At 56.4% G+C, this 18100-nt stretch overlaps 1 protein-coding gene across 2 annotated transcripts in view; it reads right to left on the reverse strand.

Moving 5' to 3' along the window:
• DSCAM (DS cell adhesion molecule) overlaps positions 1 to 18100 on the reverse strand; it is a 602651-nt gene that overhangs the window by 39002 nt on the left and 545549 nt on the right. Inside the window, exons 21-26 of one of the 2 annotated variants that reach the window (XM_055127368.1) lie at positions 11433 to 11586; positions 10341 to 10458; positions 8468 to 8631; positions 6876 to 6974; positions 3035 to 3223; positions 1168 to 1458 (exon numbers count right to left, since the gene is read on the reverse strand). In XM_055127368.1, the coding sequence (XP_054983343.1) occupies positions 1168 to 1458; positions 3035 to 3223; positions 6876 to 6974; positions 8468 to 8631; positions 10341 to 10458; positions 11433 to 11586 (1015 nt within the window). Of the gene's footprint in view, positions 1 to 1167; positions 1459 to 3034; positions 3224 to 6875; positions 6975 to 8467; positions 8636 to 10340; positions 10459 to 11432; positions 11587 to 18100 lie in introns of those variants that run through there. The other variant, XM_055127369.1, reaches the window with a different exon arrangement.

Genomic DNA, 18100 nt, shown 5'->3' on the forward strand with positions numbered 1-18100 from the left:
AGGAAGCTGAGCCTGCAGACCCCCGAGGCACATGATGAATGAGGTGATGGACATCAGGCTTGTGAGCACCAGACGCTGAAGCCGGGACCTGGGCCACACGCTGCCCCCCGGCCCCGCCAACCCCTGCCCGCGGGAGGAACACACACCAGCCAGGCACGTGCCCTGCGAGAAGAAAGGGCCCCGCGTTCCAGCTGTCGAAAGAGGGGCAGAAATCTGCCTCGCTTACTTGGACAGCCAGACACCAGGAGGCACCTCACTTGGTTTGCCCACACGCACGCAAAGCGGGCACGCGAGAACAGATGTAGGCATATACACGCGTGTGTGCTCAAGATGTTTGCTGTGTGGGGATGGAGCGATAGCACAGTGGGGAGGGCGTTTGCCTTGCATGTGGCTGACCCGAGTTCGATTCCCAGCTTTCCATATGGTCCCCCGAGCACCACCAGGAGTAGTTCCTGAGTGTTTCGCCGGGTGTGATCCATAAAGCCAAACAAATTAAAAATAAAAATGTTTCCTATGTTTGGGCTCCAAGTTCTCTGTGTGTTGAGTGTAAACTGCGGGTGTTTTTGCTCGTGTTTGCACGTGATGGTGTGTACACCATGGAAACGTGCGTGCAAATTGGCACTTGTGGGTGCACGCATTGTGCTTGCACGTGCACGTATGTGTGGAAAGCATGCCACGGATACAGGGAGGTGTTGTCAGAGTCTAGACAAGCCTGTGTGTGCTAGCTGGTATGCATGTATGTACATGTGTGCATGCATGTCTTATAACTGTCACATGAGTGTGTTCATATGTCTGCACTAATACCCAACAGCAGAACCAGTACCTCTCTCAGTACTCCTGGTTCTGCTCGGAGACTGGCCCAAACTCTGGTACTGTGGGAAAAATGCTTTTACACGTATCAAGGGAGCAATCTGTGCTGTGGATGGGCTGGTGGGGGCTTGGGGCGGTGGGGGGGGGGGGCTCAGAGCTACGTCCGCTCCCAGGCGGTCACCAAGGCCAGAGCGTCCGAGGGCACCGTCGGCCCTAGCCTGAGCCTCTGACCGGGACTTCCTGACAAGACCCCTCGTGGCTGGAGCACAGCCCTGCAGGGAAGGGGCTGACGCCCCCCACCCCACCCTGACACGGGGACTGTGGGCTGCGGCCCCAGGAGGGGCGGGGGGCGCTTACTGCCGTCGTAGTTGAGCGTGGCGAAGTTGGCCTGCTTCTCGGCGCAGCCCGCGCTGTTGCAGGCGCGCATCTGCAGCTCGTACCACGTGGCCTCCTGCAGGTCGTACAGGATGTAGGACTTGGACAGGGACGTGCGCTGCGCCGTGGTCCAGACCGTGGTGCCGAAGGGCCGGTACTCGAGCGTGAAGGAGGTGATGGGGCAGCCGCCGTCGTTCCAGCCGATGAGGTTGAGCCGCACGCGGGTGGTGTTGACGCTGGCGAACAGCTCCTGCTCCTTGGAGAACTGGGGCTCTGCCGGGGAGGGGGGGGCGCAGGGGTCAGGGCGGGGCCCTCGGGGGACTCAGTGACTAGCGGACATTCCTCTCCCGCCTGGTGCGGAGGAGCGAGGGAGGGGCGAGGGGGCAAGGGAGGGGCGAGGGAAGGGCGAGGGGGGCGAGGGAGGGACGAGGGAGGGGTGAGGGCGGGGCGAGGGCGGGGCGAGGGGGGCGAGGGAGGGGCAAGGGAGGGACGAGGGAGAGGCGAGGGGCGAGGGCGGGGCGAGGGGTGAGGGCGTGGCGAGGGCGTGGCGAGGGCGTGGCGAGGGCGTGACGAGGGCGTGGCGAGGGGGCGAGGGCGGGGCGAGGGGCGAGGGCGGGGCGAGGGGGTGAGGGCGGGGCGAGGGCGGAGCGAGGGCTGTGTTTCTCTCCTTGCCGCGTGGGGGCCCTGCAGGACCTGCTGTGTCCCCTCTAGGTCTCGCTCCTGGCTCAGACCCACCAGCGCTGAGGGCTGACCCATTTCCATGGCTGGAAGGACCTTTCTCGGGGCAGGGGAGTCGGGCCTGGGACCAGGTACTCCTCGAGTCACACACACTTACCACGGGAGTCAGAAAGGTTCTGCAGAAATGAGTCTGGTCCCCTGGGAGCCCTCACCGAGCGTCACCCAACCCTAAAGTTCAATCTCCCATTTCTTTCTTTTGCTTTTTTCCTTTTTGGGTCCCACCCAGCGATGCTCAGGGGTTCCTCCTGGCTCTGCACTCAGGAATTACTCCTGGCGGTGCTTGGGGGACCCTATGGGATGCCGGGGATTGAACCTGGGTCTGCTGTGTGCAAGGTAAATGCCCTCCCCGCTGTGCTATCGCTCTGACCCTTCTTTCCTTTCCTTTCCTTTCCTTTCCTTTCCTTTCCTTTCCTTTCCTTTCCTTTCCTTTCCTTTCCTTTCCTTTCCTTTCCTTTCCTTTCCTTTCCTTTCCTTTCCTTTCCTTTCTTCTTGTTCATTCTCCCACTTCCCGCTGTCCTGTCATCCAGGACGCCCCACTAGGGAGGAGCTGGAGGTGGAGCCCACCCGTGGCCATCTCATCACCTGCCCACGCTCACGTCCACCTCTGGCCTCCCATTACAAACGTCACCCACGGAACGGCATTTCCTTGGGAACTATACTTCCACCAAAAAATCCCACCCCCATAAAAGAGTAATAGCAACCCATCTCACTCTCCATGTGAACATCAGGGCAACGAGGACAAATGGTCATTCGAGAGAGAGAAGGGGCAGGAGCCAAATCCCAACTGGGCCTAGCAGGTGTGAAGACAAATGCCCCCACTCCTGACCACACGTGTAGCCCCGGGGCTCTCAGGCCTGAAACTCGGGTGTGAAAGCCCTTGGTCGCAAACGGAGTTCTTCTTTATCACCGAAAGTGAAGCCGTTACCAAAAGAACCAGCGGGTGGTCAGGACCTGCCCGGTTCCCCTCACAGTCACCGCTGGGTTTGTCTCCGAAATCACCAAGTTCAGCTGCACCGGCAAACCGCCAACACCCGAGCCCGCCTGTCCCTCGGGGTGACGCTTCCCCTCTTCGAGATGGAAGCAGAGCGTCCGAGAGGGCGGGCCCGCTCACCTTTCCCCAGCGTCTTGGCCTCGATGATCTCGCTGATGCGCCCGGGCCCCACCCCGTTCTGTGCCGTCAGCGTGAACTTGTACCAGGTGCCGCACTTGAGGTTCTCCAGGCGGTAGGAGCGTTCGCTGGGGCTGATGGGGAAGCTGCCCCACTGCTCGCTGTTGTCCTCCGAGTACTGCAGGATGTAGCCTGCGGGGAGCAAGGGGCGGTCCAGGCCATGCGATTCACCCACGGCCCCAAGTGGGCCGCCGCTCGCGTCCTGTACCGCGTGAGTGTTCTAGGAAGGGGCTGCCCGAGAACAGATGACTGGTTAAAGAAACTCTGGTACGTCTACGCAGTGGAGTACTATGCAGCTGTTAGGAAAGATGAAACCATGAACTTCGCACATAAGTGGACCAACGTGGAGAGTATCATGCTCAGTGAAATGAGTCAGAAAGAGAGGGACAGACACAGAAGGACTGCACCCATTTGTGGAATATAAAGGAACATAATAGGAGACTGACACCTACGGGCAGTAGAGATAAGGAAGGGCCAGGCAGATGGCCCCATGGCTTGGAAGCCAATCTCATGTGCCGGGGGAAAAGGCGGCTGGGATGGAGAGAGACCACTAAGTCAATGAGGTTGGAGGGCTCACTCGGGATGGGAGATGCATGCTGAGAGTAGACTATGGACGATGATGGCCGCTTAGTGGCTATACTGCAAGCCATGACACCCAAAAGGAGAGAGAGAATAAGAGGGAATGTGTCTGCCATGGAGGCAGGGGGAGGGAAGGGGTGGGGGTGGCGGGAGGGACACTGGGAACATCGGTGGTGGAGAAAGGGTGCTGGTGGAGGGATGGGCACTCGAACATTGTTTGATTGAAACGTAATCACGAAAATCTGTAACTGTATCTCACAGTGATTCATTAAAATTTTAAAAATTGTGAAAAAAAAAAAGAAAAAGAAGGGACTCATCTTCCCCAGGACATTTGTACTCGCTTGGATTCCAGAAAATCCTCCCTGGCTGGATGAAGCCTCGAGCACTGGTATGAAATGATGATGGCGGACCGTGAGGAAGACAAACCACAGGCGATATTATCCTGGTGCCAGGGTGGCTTCATGAGGCCAGAATAAAACCACCTCCTACCCCCCCTTCCCAAAACTCACAGAGAAGGACCAGCAAATCTGCCCCTGGGAGCCACTCGTCCCAATCCTTAAAAGCAGGTGTGGTCTCAAGCGGAGTTATGTGTGTGTGTGTGTGTGTGTGTGTGTGTGTGTGTGTGTGTGTGTGTGTTTTAATTGACACCTTATTTTTTTCCCCTGGGGGTTGGCCACACCCGGAGATGCTCAGGGACCAATCCTAGTGCCTCCTGGCGGTGCCCCAGGGACCCCCAAGGGGCCAAGCACCTTAGCCAGGGCTGAGCTCTCCAGCCCTCACAGCTGAGAGGTGTGTACGGGAACCAAAGCCCTGGAAAAGGGCGAAGCCATCAGCAAGGCCGAGGTCCCCAGCCCTGGTGCCCGTACACTCAAGGACGGACCCTGGTCCTGGAATGGGTCCCAGGGAGTGACCACGGCTCCGAGGCCACTCTTGCTTCCGTCCCCTCTTGCCTCTGTCCTGCCTCTCCCACTAGCTGCTTCTTGGACACTCCCTGGGCCCAGCACTGTCCTGGCCTTTCTCCCAGGCCCTCAGCAAACCCCACCCACAGTGACCGTCTCCGCGTGTGGACGAGGCGCTGGCTTGCGGGCAGTTAGCTGAGCACCCCAAGGCCCCACAAACAGGGTTCCAGCCTGGATCCCGTGTCCTCCCTTCCCGGGCTGTGGGCCTGCCTCCGAGCAACCGTGCTGCCCCCCGCCTCTCCCGGCCCCCTTCCCAGAGCACACGCCTGCATCAGCTCAGCCCAATCGGCATCTCCGCCACGCAGCCTCCTGCACAGCTCCCAGAGTCGCCTTCCATGGGGATCGCAGTTGAAAACATCCCCGTCCCGAGCCAACGCTCCTCACCCCAAACTGGCTCCACTGAGTGACCCCAGCCTCTCGCCTGGCTGTCTCCTCAGCTGGGTCCTCCGCCCGGGGTTGGGAGGGGCCCCGCCTTCCCGCCCTCTCCTCCGGCTCTCTGTAGCCTTGGGCCCCCTCCTTCTTCCCGAGTCGGGCCTCCGCTTCTGTTCTCCTGGGTCGTACCCCCACCCCCCTCCCTCAAAGCTGCCGGTGGGCTGGGGGGACCTGCACGCCCAGCCTCCATGCTCACATTCTGGCTTCACTCGGTTCTGCCCAGGGCGAGGATGTTCCGGGCAGCGACACGTCTGCCATCTGTCGCCGTCTAAGGCCGCTCCAGCAAGCGTTTCTAATCTGGAAAACGGGCACACCCACGCTCATGGTTTGGCCACCGCTGCGTTTCGGGGTCCCCTTTAACTTGGAAACTTGAACTCCATCACTGAGTGAGCGTCATCTCTCAGGCCATCTGCTCTGATGGTTTCATCCTCAGGGGACCAAAAGGCTTATTGTTCTAAAAGTCTAAGTCCCCTTGGGCCTTTCTCCTCATGTCCCGTTTCTGCCCTCAAAGTTTCTCTAGGCATCCGAGGGCCTTCAGCCGCTTGTGGCCAGAGGAGGCTGGTCATCTCCTTCCCCTTCTGGCCTCCAACCCAGCCCCTGCCGTCCACGGCTCTGCCCAGCTGTCCGAGATGACTCGAGAAAGTCATCCTGCGGTGATTCTTGTGACCATGACAATTTGTGCAATTTGTCTGCAGCTGGGTCCTCGCTCCCACTTGGCAACGACTCTGCTCATCTATTAATGACTCCCTGTGCCTGTCACAAGGCAGCCGTTACGAAGCTTTCCCACGCTGCTCAAGCCCACAGTGCATCCTCACCCCTAATCAGCAAACTATTTTTAAAAAATAATCTCACCTTCTCCTTTCCCCGAGAAAAGGGAAGATCTTCCCCTCACCCAGTGGAGTGCTAATAAATATTTAACAACCGGCTCTTGTGGGGGGGAAGAGAGCACTTGGAGGGGGAGCCAGTACGGTTTTGTGGTGTGTAAATATTCCCAGCTGGTGGTCCCGAGCATCGGGCTATGGAGAAACGTAATCAGGTGCTCCCATGAGCTGGAAGGCCGGGGGGAGCCAGTATACCACTAACCCCCCCTTAAAACATCCAGGGATTTCCAGTGCCATCTCCTCCCCCACACCCCCAGGAGTCTGTCCTGGGGCCTGGGAGTCAGAGTCGACCATTCAGGGCTCCCCTGAGGAGGCCTTTGCTCTCTCAGCCTCATGCGCACGTTCCTCAAGTCCTTCCTCGAGCTTCCTCCATTTCCTAGTTACTCTGTGCTCAGGCAACGCTCTCGCTCTCCCCACCCCACAGAGCTAGGACGATCTCCCCTCCTCACTCAGTAGCAGCTTCCTGAACTCCTTTCACCAGAGCTCCATATACACGGCTGGCTTCCCAGCCGGGCCTCAGGTTCCCCACATGGTGGTCCTCTGTAGGCCCAAAGGTCCCGTTGGCTGCTTCAGTGAGCAACTAGTTAGTGCCTCTCCTGGGAATCAGTGATGCACACGGCGGGGCCAACACAGGGAAGAAGCAGTGTGCGACGCTGGGGACAGAGAGAGGCATACGCTTCCTTCTTGGCCTTGGCCAACATGTATGTCACTCAGATGGGTTGGACAGGAATTTTGTGAATGGATTCCTCGGGTGGATGAGTTGGGCTTCAAGGCAATACAAATAGACGTGTGGTTCATTGTTGTGGAAATGGAATAATTGTAGGCCGTGCTTTCGGAGGCCGACGGGAGTGCACGTGATTGGGTGGAGGTGTGGTGCTCAGCAGCCTGTGGAGAGTGGCAGTCAGCCGCCGTGGGGGCCCCAGCCCCCCTTACCTCGGATGGAGCTGCCGCCGTTGTCCCCGGGGAGCCAGGAGAGAGTGATGGAGGAGGAAGTGGTTTTGGACACGGTGAGCCGGGGTTGATCCGGTGGGACTGAATAGGAAACAGTTTTTAGAAAACAAGAATCAGTTTTTCTCATCTCTAGTCTCCTCTAACAGTCATTTACCAAATCATTTCTAACAGCCATTTATTAAAGAAGTGTTTTAGGTTGCCAAAATATGCAATTCACTTCTGTCAAAATGTCTATTGAGTTGATATCCTGGGCTAAAGAGATAGAAGGGAGTGAATCTATTATTTAAAGACAATTCAACTCCATTCCTACTTGGATTTCTTGCTAACTCATTTCCTCACAAATCCCTTAGATTTATGAGTGGTTCATCACTCACCGGAATCGTCTTTAAACGTGCTAAGGATATGTGCGTTATTTTATGCTGCAATTTAGCTGTGATTTAGGGGAGAAAGACAAATGGCAATCCTTGGCTCTCTGCTCCCAGGGTGTGAACGTGTCAGAGGAAGAGGGGGGGGCTAGAGGGAAAATGAGCTGCAACGTTCCTGTTTTTTGAGCTCCTCTCTCAAGATGCAACATGTGAGCGCATGCACGCGCGCGCGCGCACGCGCACACACACACACACACACACACACACGCTGCTCCGCTGCTCCTGAATTTCAAGGTGGGCCTCAAGCAGCCGACATACTTGGAACACCAGGCCTCAGAACGCACACTTCTCACCAACGGGCCTCGGTATTATCAGCTCTGAGGACGAACAGACACACCGAGGCAACTCAGAATCAGCGTCCACGCGGGGGAGAAAGCAGCCCTGAAGACGCTGTTCTCTGTTCCTGAGAGAGGAACCCAGAGGCCAGGAAGACGGGCCAGACATAGAGCAGCCTGCTCGGGAAGGCCCGGTCATTCATTCTCACTCCAGCCCTTTACTTGAAATTCCAGATCCGTTTTATGATTACTTTAAAAAGAGAGAATATTATCCTCCCTGAGCACAATCCTGAGTTTAGTTTTTCTTGCTGCTGCTTCTCAGCACAGTAGCACTGCTGGGCAGAGGATCGTGCATTCTGTTCTCACGGTAATAATTGAGCACTGGATCCACACTGGACCCCCGTGAGTGGCCACTAATATGGACATCCTGGCTTCATGATGTGCAATACTGGGAACATACATGTCCAAGGATCACAGCCCTCTGCTCCTTGTTCCTGCAAGTGGCCCTTTCCTATTTGGTGCATTCGATCATGGGATTTAGCTTTCGTCTTGGTGTTTGATGCCTCCTACACACATCTTGTAAATTGTGTCACTGGTGAAAGCCATTGAGAATAATGTTTCCAGAGATGCACACATCCGGGGAAGGGATTCTGTGTACACACCCAAACATTCTGCGTTCTCTTTGGGATTAAAGAAGCTTTGTATTACGTGTAGCCCTATTTTTTTCCAAACAGACATATATTCTTTTAAAAATAAAAACAGCTCTTTGTAAAGATGCATTTTTACATGGTTTACTCTTGGCCCTTGGCCACACATACAGAGCTTGGTCGGTTCTGGGCCCACGGTGCTGGGGCCTGGGTTCCGGGTTCCGTACCTTGCACTTGTAAGTTCAGGATGATCTCGTCGGAGCCCCAGTTGTTGTTGGCGATGCAGCTGTAGTAGCCCGAGTCCTCGGCCTTCACGGTCCGGATGACGAAGCTCCCGTTGCTGAAGATGCTCCGTCTCCCGTCAATCATCACCAGGCTGGGGGTCCCGTTACTGCCTCACAGGAAGAAAAGGGCACAGATTAAAGAGATTACAACCCCCATTAGCTGAGCGTGGCGGAAACCATCGAGACTCGACAACCGCACGTTAGGCATAGGAGAACTAAGTGATGGTTCATCTCTCTCATCACTGCCATCCAGGTGCTCATTGATTTGCTCGAGTGGGCACCAGTCCCGTCTCCATGGTGAGACTTGTTGTTACTGTCTTTGGCATATCAAACGTGCCACGGGGAGCTTGCCAGGCTCTGCCGTGTGGGCAGGATACCCTCGATAGTTTGCTGGGTTCTCTGAGAGGGGCAGAGGAATCGAACCCGGGTCAGCCGTGTGCAAAGCAAACGCTTTACCCGCTGTGCTAATGGGGTCAAAACCCATCCAAGACTGAACATTGCTCTTTGTGACAAAATCCCAAAAAGGACAGAACCTGTTTGTTCTGTTTCTCTGTGTGGGAGTGAGAGGGGGCAAGGGTGCCCGCCCCTCACTGAAGGAAGGCGGTATCTCCGAGGTGGGGGTGGGGGTAACAGAGCTCTGAACCCACCTCACCGGCACAGTGAGAGTGGGGGCGTGCCCCCCTGCCTCCTGGGGTCAGCCCACACCCAGAGGCTTGACCTTGGGTCTGTGGATGGTGCTCTGAGGCTAAGTGACACAGAAATGAGATGCCGAGTCCATACACAGCTCAGGACCCGAGTTCCAAGTGTTTCTGCCTTCTACTGGCCAGCAGCGACTCTCAGGAATCCGTGTCATGAGGGCGGAACCCTGCCACGCCAAGCTGCAGTAACATTAAGTCTCGGCGAGGCCTCAGTGTCTGGCTCCCTGAAGCAGGCCTTGCAGTTTCCGGTAGGCTCCCCGCTGAGGAATGTGCTGAGATAAGGAACTGGGCAGTTGGGCCTGGCCGGTCATGAGGGGTCACTGCACCCTCCTCAGAAACTGTCACTAACCATTGTCTAACGGCCGACCCCTGTTGTAACAGGGCCGATGCTAAAAACAGACCAGTGTGTAAATTGCCTCTTAACGCTGAACCCTATAGAAGCCGCTGTGATTTGGAGTCGGGGTCCTTGTCAAGGCTCCACTGCCTTGGACGAGACTCGGACCCTAGCTCGAGCTAGCGCTGGCTCGGGCTAGTAATAAAGTTCCTTTGCTTTTGCATTCTCATGTCTGGACTTGTCTCCCCGAGACGGGGGATGCGAAACTTGGGCCGACAATGCAGATCTCGTCTCTGCTCCTCTGCGGGTCCTCGGCCCTGGTCTTGGAGCCCAGCTCTTCCTCTGAAGAGAGAAAGCGCTTGGGAGGGCTCCAAGGCCAGGAAGCTGCCCACCCACTTCCTCCCTCTCGGCTTCGCTGCTGCCTCCAGCCGTAGCCCCCGGGCACAGGCGGCCGATTCCCCCACACGGCCACGGTCTGTGTCTTCACCTGCTTTCTCAGGGCAGGGGGCTGGGAGAGCTGGAGCAGAGGCGAACTCAGCCTCTCCCGACTCGGGGCCCTGGCTCAGGGCCTCGGGGGAACCCAGAGCATCTCCGGCCAGCGGACGGACGCCGTCGCCTTGCCTGAGCGGGAAGGGCAAGAGATCAGATCCCTGGGGTGGGAAAGCTAAGATTCCCTCTGCTCCCCCGACCTTCTCTCTGCCTCCGAGGAAACTCCAGGAAGCGCGCGTGTGTCCTGGCCCCTCCCATGCCGCCCTGCGGGCATCTGCACTGGGTAACTGGTTACCTGTCCTTCATCCACTTCACCGCCGGGGAGGGGTCCCCCACCGCCTTGCAGGGCAGCGCGATGTCTTTCATCCAGGGGGTGGTCACCGTGCCACTGAAGGTGAGGATTCGCGCCGGGGCTGGGCAGAGACAGAGCCCGGTCAGGCCACGCGCCTCCTCCTGCATGGCCCGCAGACCCCGTGCCCACCCCCTGTGCGCCGACCTCACGCCATGAGCAGTGAGATTGTACCGACCGCCAAGGCCCCCACCCCTCAGCCCCGTTTCCCCTAACCCCCAGACTAAACCGGAGGCGCCTCGATGAAATATCTGGGGTCTCCTAAGCTCCTAGCAGAGCCGCGCTTCCCCGAGCCCCGTCATTCTCCAGAGCACTTTATTAAGCCATTTGTCTCGGCATGTTAGAGGCGCCTTTCCCCGCGGGAGCCAGATGCGAAACAGAAAGGCCCGAAGGGAGGAGGAGGGGAGGGAGCCCCTGCATAGGCTCATGGCCTGCGCAAGAGCCGCCAGGATGGGCGGGAGCGGGCGCCTGCCCTGGCAAAACAAGAGCCACTGGGCGGGCAGCGGAGGGGCTGCCAGGAGCCTCTCTGGAGGACCCCTTGCCCTGGCAGGGCCTCTCGGGAGGGAGCAGCACCCGAGGCCCGAGTGGGCAGGGCCTCCCGAGCAGGGACGGAGTGACACGCCAGCACCTGGGGGGCAGCCAGGCCAGTGAACACGCCACAGCCAGGGGCTGGCCCAGGACACTGCCTGGCTGGAGGTCAGCACGGACACTTGGCCATGGGGGTGCAGGTCGGGGGCACTGCAGTTGGAGTCTGGGTCCATGGGGAGGGGGAGAGGCCGCCACCCTGGGGGCGGGTGGGGGGATGGGAAAGCCGTGGAAGGGAGCCCAGAGCCAGCGCCGTAGGGCCTGCCCTGGCCTTGGAGCAGCCGGAGGGCACCAAGGCCTCCTCTGAGCTTCGTTGTTGCGAGCACTGTGGGCGGGAAGACGGAGGCACTACTGGTCGACCACGCGTTCCAACCCTCCCCCGGCGGGCGTGGTGCCGCCGCCGGGGTCCAGCTCCGGCGGGCAGAGCTGCGGGCCCGAGCGAGGGGGCCCCACCTTTGGCCAGGGGCTCCACGGTGATGATCTCGCTGCTGTTGCCCCTCCCGGCCGAGGTGACGGCCACCACCCAGACGCTGTACTGCCGGTTGCGGCTCAGGTTGGGGATTCTGTAGGAGAATGAGTCGGGGGAGGCTTCAAACTCGCTGATCACCTGTGAGGGAGACACAAACGCGCCCAGGGTCAGGCCCAGGCCTCGTGTCGCCCCAGGGGAGGGGAGGTTGCTCCACTGCAGCTGTCAGGGACCCCTGATGCAGAGCTGAAGCCCCTCTCTCCTCAGGTCTCCCTTGCCACGGGCCTCCTCTCCAGAGAAACGGGGCTGTCCGCACCGGGCGCCTCTGCAGGCCAGCCAGACTAACCGCCCGCCTCCAAGCACCAGGAACCGGCACAAGGCAGCAATAGGCTGGCTCAAAGACACTGCCACACTGCCACGCTGCCACGTTGCCACACTACCACACTACCATGCTGCCACACTGCCATGCTGCCACACTGCCACACTACCACACTACCATGCTGCCATACTGCCATGCTGCCACACTACCACACTGCCACACTACCACACTACCATGCTGCCACATTGCCACACTGCCATGCTGCCACACTGCCACACTACCACACTACCACGCTGCCATACTGCCATGCTGCCACACTACCACACTGCCACACTACCACACTACCATGCTGCCAAATTGCCACACTGCCATACTACCACACTACCATGCTGCCATGCTATCACACTGCCACACTGTCAACTGTCACACTGTCATGCTGCCATACTGCCACATCGCCACACTACAATTATGCCAGCCTTCCACACTACCATGCTGCCACGCTGCCACGCTGCCACACTACCATACTACTATGCTGCCATGCCTCCATGATGCCACACTGCCATGCTGCCTCACTACCATGTTGCCACACTATCATGTGCCATGCTGCCACTGTCAGCTGCCACACTGCCACGCTGCCATTATGCCACCCTGCCACACTCCCATGCTGCCACACTGCCATGCTGCCACACTGCCATGCTGCCATGTTGACATGATGCCATGCTGCCATGCTGCCACACTGCCACATTACTATGCTGACACACTACCACACTACCACACTGCCACACTGTCAGCTGCCACACTACCACGCTGCCACACTGTCAGGTGCCACACTACCACGCTGCCACACTGTCAGCTGCCACACTACCACACTGCCTCACTGTCAGCTGCCACACTACCACACTGCCACACTGTCAGCTGCCACACTACCACGCTGCCACACTGCCACGCTGCCACGCTGCCACGCTGCCACACTGCCACGCTGCCACACTGTCAGCTGCCACACTACCACACTGCCACGCTGCCACACTGTCAGCTGCCACACTACCACACTGCCATTCTGCCACACTGCCAGCTGGCTCAGAAAGGAGGAGCTGGGCAGCGGGGCCAGGGAGTCCTGACCCACGAGTGCAGGGCCTGTATGTTTCTGAGTGTCCAGGCCATGGTCCAGGGAGAAAAGCCCAGAACGTGGTCCCAGGAGGGAGAGGCAGTACAGTCGTGGAAGGTGAGCACGAGGCAGAGAACCTGGGAGTGGAGGCCAGAGCAGGCAGCGAGGAGACGGTGTGAGGCCAGGGAAGGGCTCCTGAAAGGCTCAGAGCCACTGGTACCAGCCCCCTGAGGACCCTCAAGGGCCACAGACACAGAGAAGAATCGTTTTACTGAGGATTGGGAATAATCAGCCCGAGAGCACGCTCTGCTTAGCATGCTGAAAGGCAAGATTCACAAAGATCAGACTGTTGGGCTGTGACCGCATCCTGGAACAGGTGACAACCTGGATACTTGAGAGGAAGGCAAATACCCACCATCCGGCAGGAACTTCCGGACTTACACCGGGGCGGGAGCTAGCACTGAGGTTCAGGAGCTGGCCTTGCCCGTGGCTGAGCCAGGCTAGACCCCCGGCACCACACAGCACCCTGATCACTACTGGGTGTGGCTTGGAGACCCTTGGGCACTGCTTAGGGTGGGCCAGGTGGTCCCTGGTACTGCATCCTTGAGCTCGAGAATTCCTCTGGCCCGCCTGGCCGAGGATCGCTGGGAAGACCCCCAGCACCCCCGAGTCTGGCTTGCAAGAATCCCTCTGGCCAAGGACGTTTTATAGATCTGAACAACCCAAATTTCCACCAAGTGGTGAGTGAATAAGGGAGACACACCGAATATCTACAACACACCAGCAGAAGGAGAAATACATTGCTCGAATGCACTTCATTGGGTCGGGTTTGAAAACATATTAAGAGGAAGAAGCTCATCACAGAAGTCCAGATATTTTTTGTTCCATTAGTATCAAATTTCCAGAACAGGCAACTTCCTATGGCCAGAAAGTAGAATGGTAATTTCTGGGGGTCGGGGAGGGGGGTTAGGAAGCACTTTTGTTAGGTAGGGAGTTGCTTTGCGGACAGCAAACTCTTCTGAAATTGGAGGCTGCATCTAAATGTAGCAATTCACTAAAAATCTTAGTAATACTAAGCACTTAATAGTACGTGTCAGAAACACGAACTGTATGGTTTGTAGATTGTTTCTAAAAACTGACTGTCATAAAAAAAAGTCCAGAAATGCAGAGAAGTTGAAACATGAGAATCATAAAGAAAATCTGATTTAGGCAAGACAAATGGACCCATTACAGACAGATATCAGATTTAGCAGACACAGCTATCGAGACCACATTAGGATTGATCGTAAATGCAGAGATTAAAGCATCCAAGCCGACACCTGGAGGCGGCGACAAGACCCAACCAGACTGGAAACGAAGCCATAAGTGTGAGGGGACAAGACACCGTGCCAGGTAAATAGCATGTCAGACATGCAGAGGAAATGGTCAGTGAACTTGAGGAGAGAGAGGGGGAGAGGGAGAGAGGGGGGGGGAAAGAGGGAGAGGGGGAGAGAGAGAGGGAGGGGGAGAGAGAGAGAGGAGGGGGAGAGAGAGAGAGAGGAGAGGGAGAGAGAGGGAGAGAGGGAGAAGAAGAGAGAGAGAAAGGGAGAGAGAGAAAGAAGAGGAGGAAGAGAAAGAGGAGGAGGCAGAGGAGAATGGGAAAATGAAGAAATAGGGGCTGAAATTTATAGGTTTGATGAGAACCATGCATTGTAGCACTGTAGCACTGTTTTCCCATTGCTCATCGATATGCTCGAGTGGGCACCACTAACGTCTCCATCGTGAGACTTGTTGTTACTGTTTTTGGCATATCGAATGCACCACGGGTAGCTTGCCAGGCTCTGCCGTGCGGGCGGGATACTCTCGGTAGCTTGCCGGACTCTCTGAGATGGGCGGAGGAATCGAACCCAGGTCGGCCACATGCAAGGCAAATGCCCTACCCGCTGTGCTATTGCTCCAGTCTGATGAGAACCATACAGCCATAGACCCATAAACTTAAGCCTCTTTGAAGTCCAAGCACACAGGGAGAAAGACACCCGGATACACACTCATACTGTTCAAAGTCACCCAGTGACCACCTCCACAGCAGCCAGGGCACTCCTGCTAGATAAGGAAGGACAGACAAGGAGGCCCACAGAGCCTGCGAGACAACGTCCCCCCACCCTCACCCCCTATGCTCCACCCCAGGCCCCGGGAAATGTAAGAGGCGGGTGTTGGGGAGGTGGCCAGGTCACAGGGTCGGCGTGAGGGCCCTTGTTCCTGGAAGATGACTTCCACCTCAAGCCACCACTGTGGCAGCAGACCCCAAGCTTCCAGCCTCTAGGACTCTGGGAGACTAAGCCACCTAAGGGATGGGCTGTCGAAGCCTGAGCTAAGACCCCAAGTGTGGAGACAAAGGAGGACATTTTAATTATTCATTTATTTATATGGGGGGGTGGGGCTATACCCCATGGTGCTCAGGGTTTTTTCCTGGCTCTGCAATAAGGGGTCACTTCTGGTGGACCGGGGCCCGACCTGGGTCCATCACCTGCAATGCATGCATTTTTTAGACTAATATTTAATTAAATATTAGTTTTATTTTTATTTTAAAATAAATATATTTTAAAATAAACATATTTTATATTAATTTTATTTATTTTATTTATTTAATTAAATAATTTTAAAATGTTTAATTAAAAATAAAATATTTAATTTTTTAGACTCTGGTCTAGTGAGGCGCTGTGAAAGAACTGAAAGAAGATTACTACTACTAGAATTGCAAACCTCACAAATATATTTCAAGATGAAAGAGAAATAGTTTTTCAAACACAAAACAAACTGAAGGAATTAATCATGCACGGAACCACAATTAAATCTGGAAGCAAGTGCCTGCAGATGCATGAATGAAAGGGAAATGACATTCTGAAAGAAGAATACTACCAAATTATAATAATTAAAACACAAAAGTACAATGGCAATACAAGGTGCAGGCGGCCAGGGCTGACCCCTTTGCATTGCCAGGAGCGAGCCCCAAGCACCAACGCGGGTCTCATCCCTGAGTACTGCTAGACATTTAAAATATTTAATTTTTTTTTTAAGAGTAAACTCCGCACTTTGCTCCAGCGTGATGGAACCGGAGAGGCTCATGCTGAGGGAAGTAAGTCGTCAGGTGAAAGGCAAACACTGGCTAATCTCACTCATGTGGGAAAGAAGGAAAGGAGTGAGGAGACAGCGTGGGCAAACAGCCTTGGACTCAGGGCAAACAGAGCTTCGGGGATGAGAGGGAGAGCGGGAGGGGGGGATGGAGGCAGGGGCTTCGACAGCAGTGGAAGAGGATGTTGGGGGTGGTAACTCAGTCTTCGTGGTGAATAACTCCCTTTTGGGAGAAGGTGTCAAACTGTATCCCCAGACATACCCATTCATCTAAACCAACGTTACCTTAATCTGTCTGTCATCCCGTTGCTCATCGATTTGTTCGAGCAGGCACCAGTAACGTCTCTCATTGAGACTTACTGTTACTGTTGTTGGCATATCCAATACGCACGGGGAGCTTGCCAGGCTCTGCCGTGGGGCTCCATACTCTCGGTAGCTTGCCGGGCTCTCCGAGAGGGACGGAGGAATCGAACTCGGGTCGGCCGCGTGAAAGGCGAAAGCCCAACCACTGTGCTATCGCTCCAGCAAGAAATGTTAAACACGAACGCCTTCTCCAGCGGAAGGGAAATGGCATCAGCTAGAAATAGGGGTGATGTAACAGAATAGACGTGGAAATGGGGAATATGTGTGGCAGTGCTGGAAGGTCTATTCCCGTGAAACAGGGCAAGAAATCTGGCCAAACCGGGTCCACGTGTGGAGTGTTGTGGACGGTGACGGCAACAGCGCTGTGCGTTTTGCTGAGGACAGTTGTGGGGGAACGGTGGAGGCAAACGGCTCAGGTGCTCCCGCCAGCTTAGAGTAAAGCTCGGGGAGAGAGAAGTGAGGAAGACGAAGAGCGTCCGGCCGGGGTGTAAGTGTGGAGGCGCCACGCCCCTCCCTCGTGCGGGTGAGAGGGCGTGGGGGGTGGGACCCCCTGAGTGTGGCCTGGCCCCGGTGAGGAGGAGGTGGGTGTGGGTGTGCAGGGGGCTTTCCCGGCCTCCCCAGGGGGAAGGCACCCACCTGCCTGTAGGACTCGGGTGAGAGAAGGACACTGGGCTTGGAGTCTACAGGGAGGGGCCGTGGGGCAATTCGCCTCCATACGGTGTTTCTCCAGGGGACAAAACTGGGTCCAGGGGCTGTTCGGCAGGACCCGTGACCGGACTCACAGCCCAGCAATCCCGAACCGCAGCCTTGGGGCAGGGTGGCCTGGAGACATCACGGTGGGGCCTGGGGGCTCTTTCCCGGCCCCAGAACCACAATAGGGCGAGCTGCAGGTGGACAGTGCTCTGGGGAGCAGAGAGAGGGTCCGGGCTCCCTCAGGGGCCTCCGGGGCACAGCCTCGCACGAAAGGGAGTTTGCCTTGCACGCGGCCTACCCGGGTTCAATTCTCAGCATCCCATAGGGTCCCTTGAGCACCGCCAAGAGTAATTCCTGAGTGCAGAGCCAGGAGTAACCCCTGTGCATTGCCGGGTGTGACCCAAAAGCCAAAAACAACAACAACAAAAACAAAAACCCATCTTATTTAACTCCTGCCTGCAACCAGCATCAGGGATATTTTAAAAAAAAAAATCCATAATAAAAATCTGCTTTCTTGTGCAGGGGCATACTTGTTCCGCTCCCTGAGGAGATCAAGCAGAGGCCAGAGGAAACAGGTTTGTGCCCCCTCAGCTTGTGGACAGTCTCCAGGGAGGAAGGGCGAAACGGACGCCATGACAGGCTGCAGAAGTGAGAAACGTCAGGTAGGCCGCGGGTTCAGTTTCTGTACCGGAAACGGATTCAGTTTCCCAGCAGTGAAACGAGGCGTAACAGCCAACATGAGCCCCCCTGGGAAGATCCTGGGCCCAATAATGCTCACTCACTCACTGTGCCACACTTACAATGCCCCCAAATGATCTTTTGCTAACCCCAAGGAAGCTTGGGAACCATGAACTGTTATTGGCAATGATTGTTTGACTACTGCCTGACCACTGTTACTCGAGACACTTGCCAAGACACCTTTGTTTGGTAACTAAGTTGATTTTTTCCTGAAACAATGAGGCATGCACTGCTTATGTAATCCAACCCTATATAAACTGCCTGCACTTGAAGGTCAGGGTCACTATCAAGAGACCACTATCTCTGGGCGAGAGAGCGGACCCCAG

Source organism: Sorex araneus, chromosome 2, assembly GCF_027595985.1.
Source record: "Sorex araneus isolate mSorAra2 chromosome 2, mSorAra2.pri, whole genome shotgun sequence".
Taxonomy (NCBI): domain Eukaryota; kingdom Metazoa; phylum Chordata; class Mammalia; order Eulipotyphla; family Soricidae; genus Sorex; species Sorex araneus.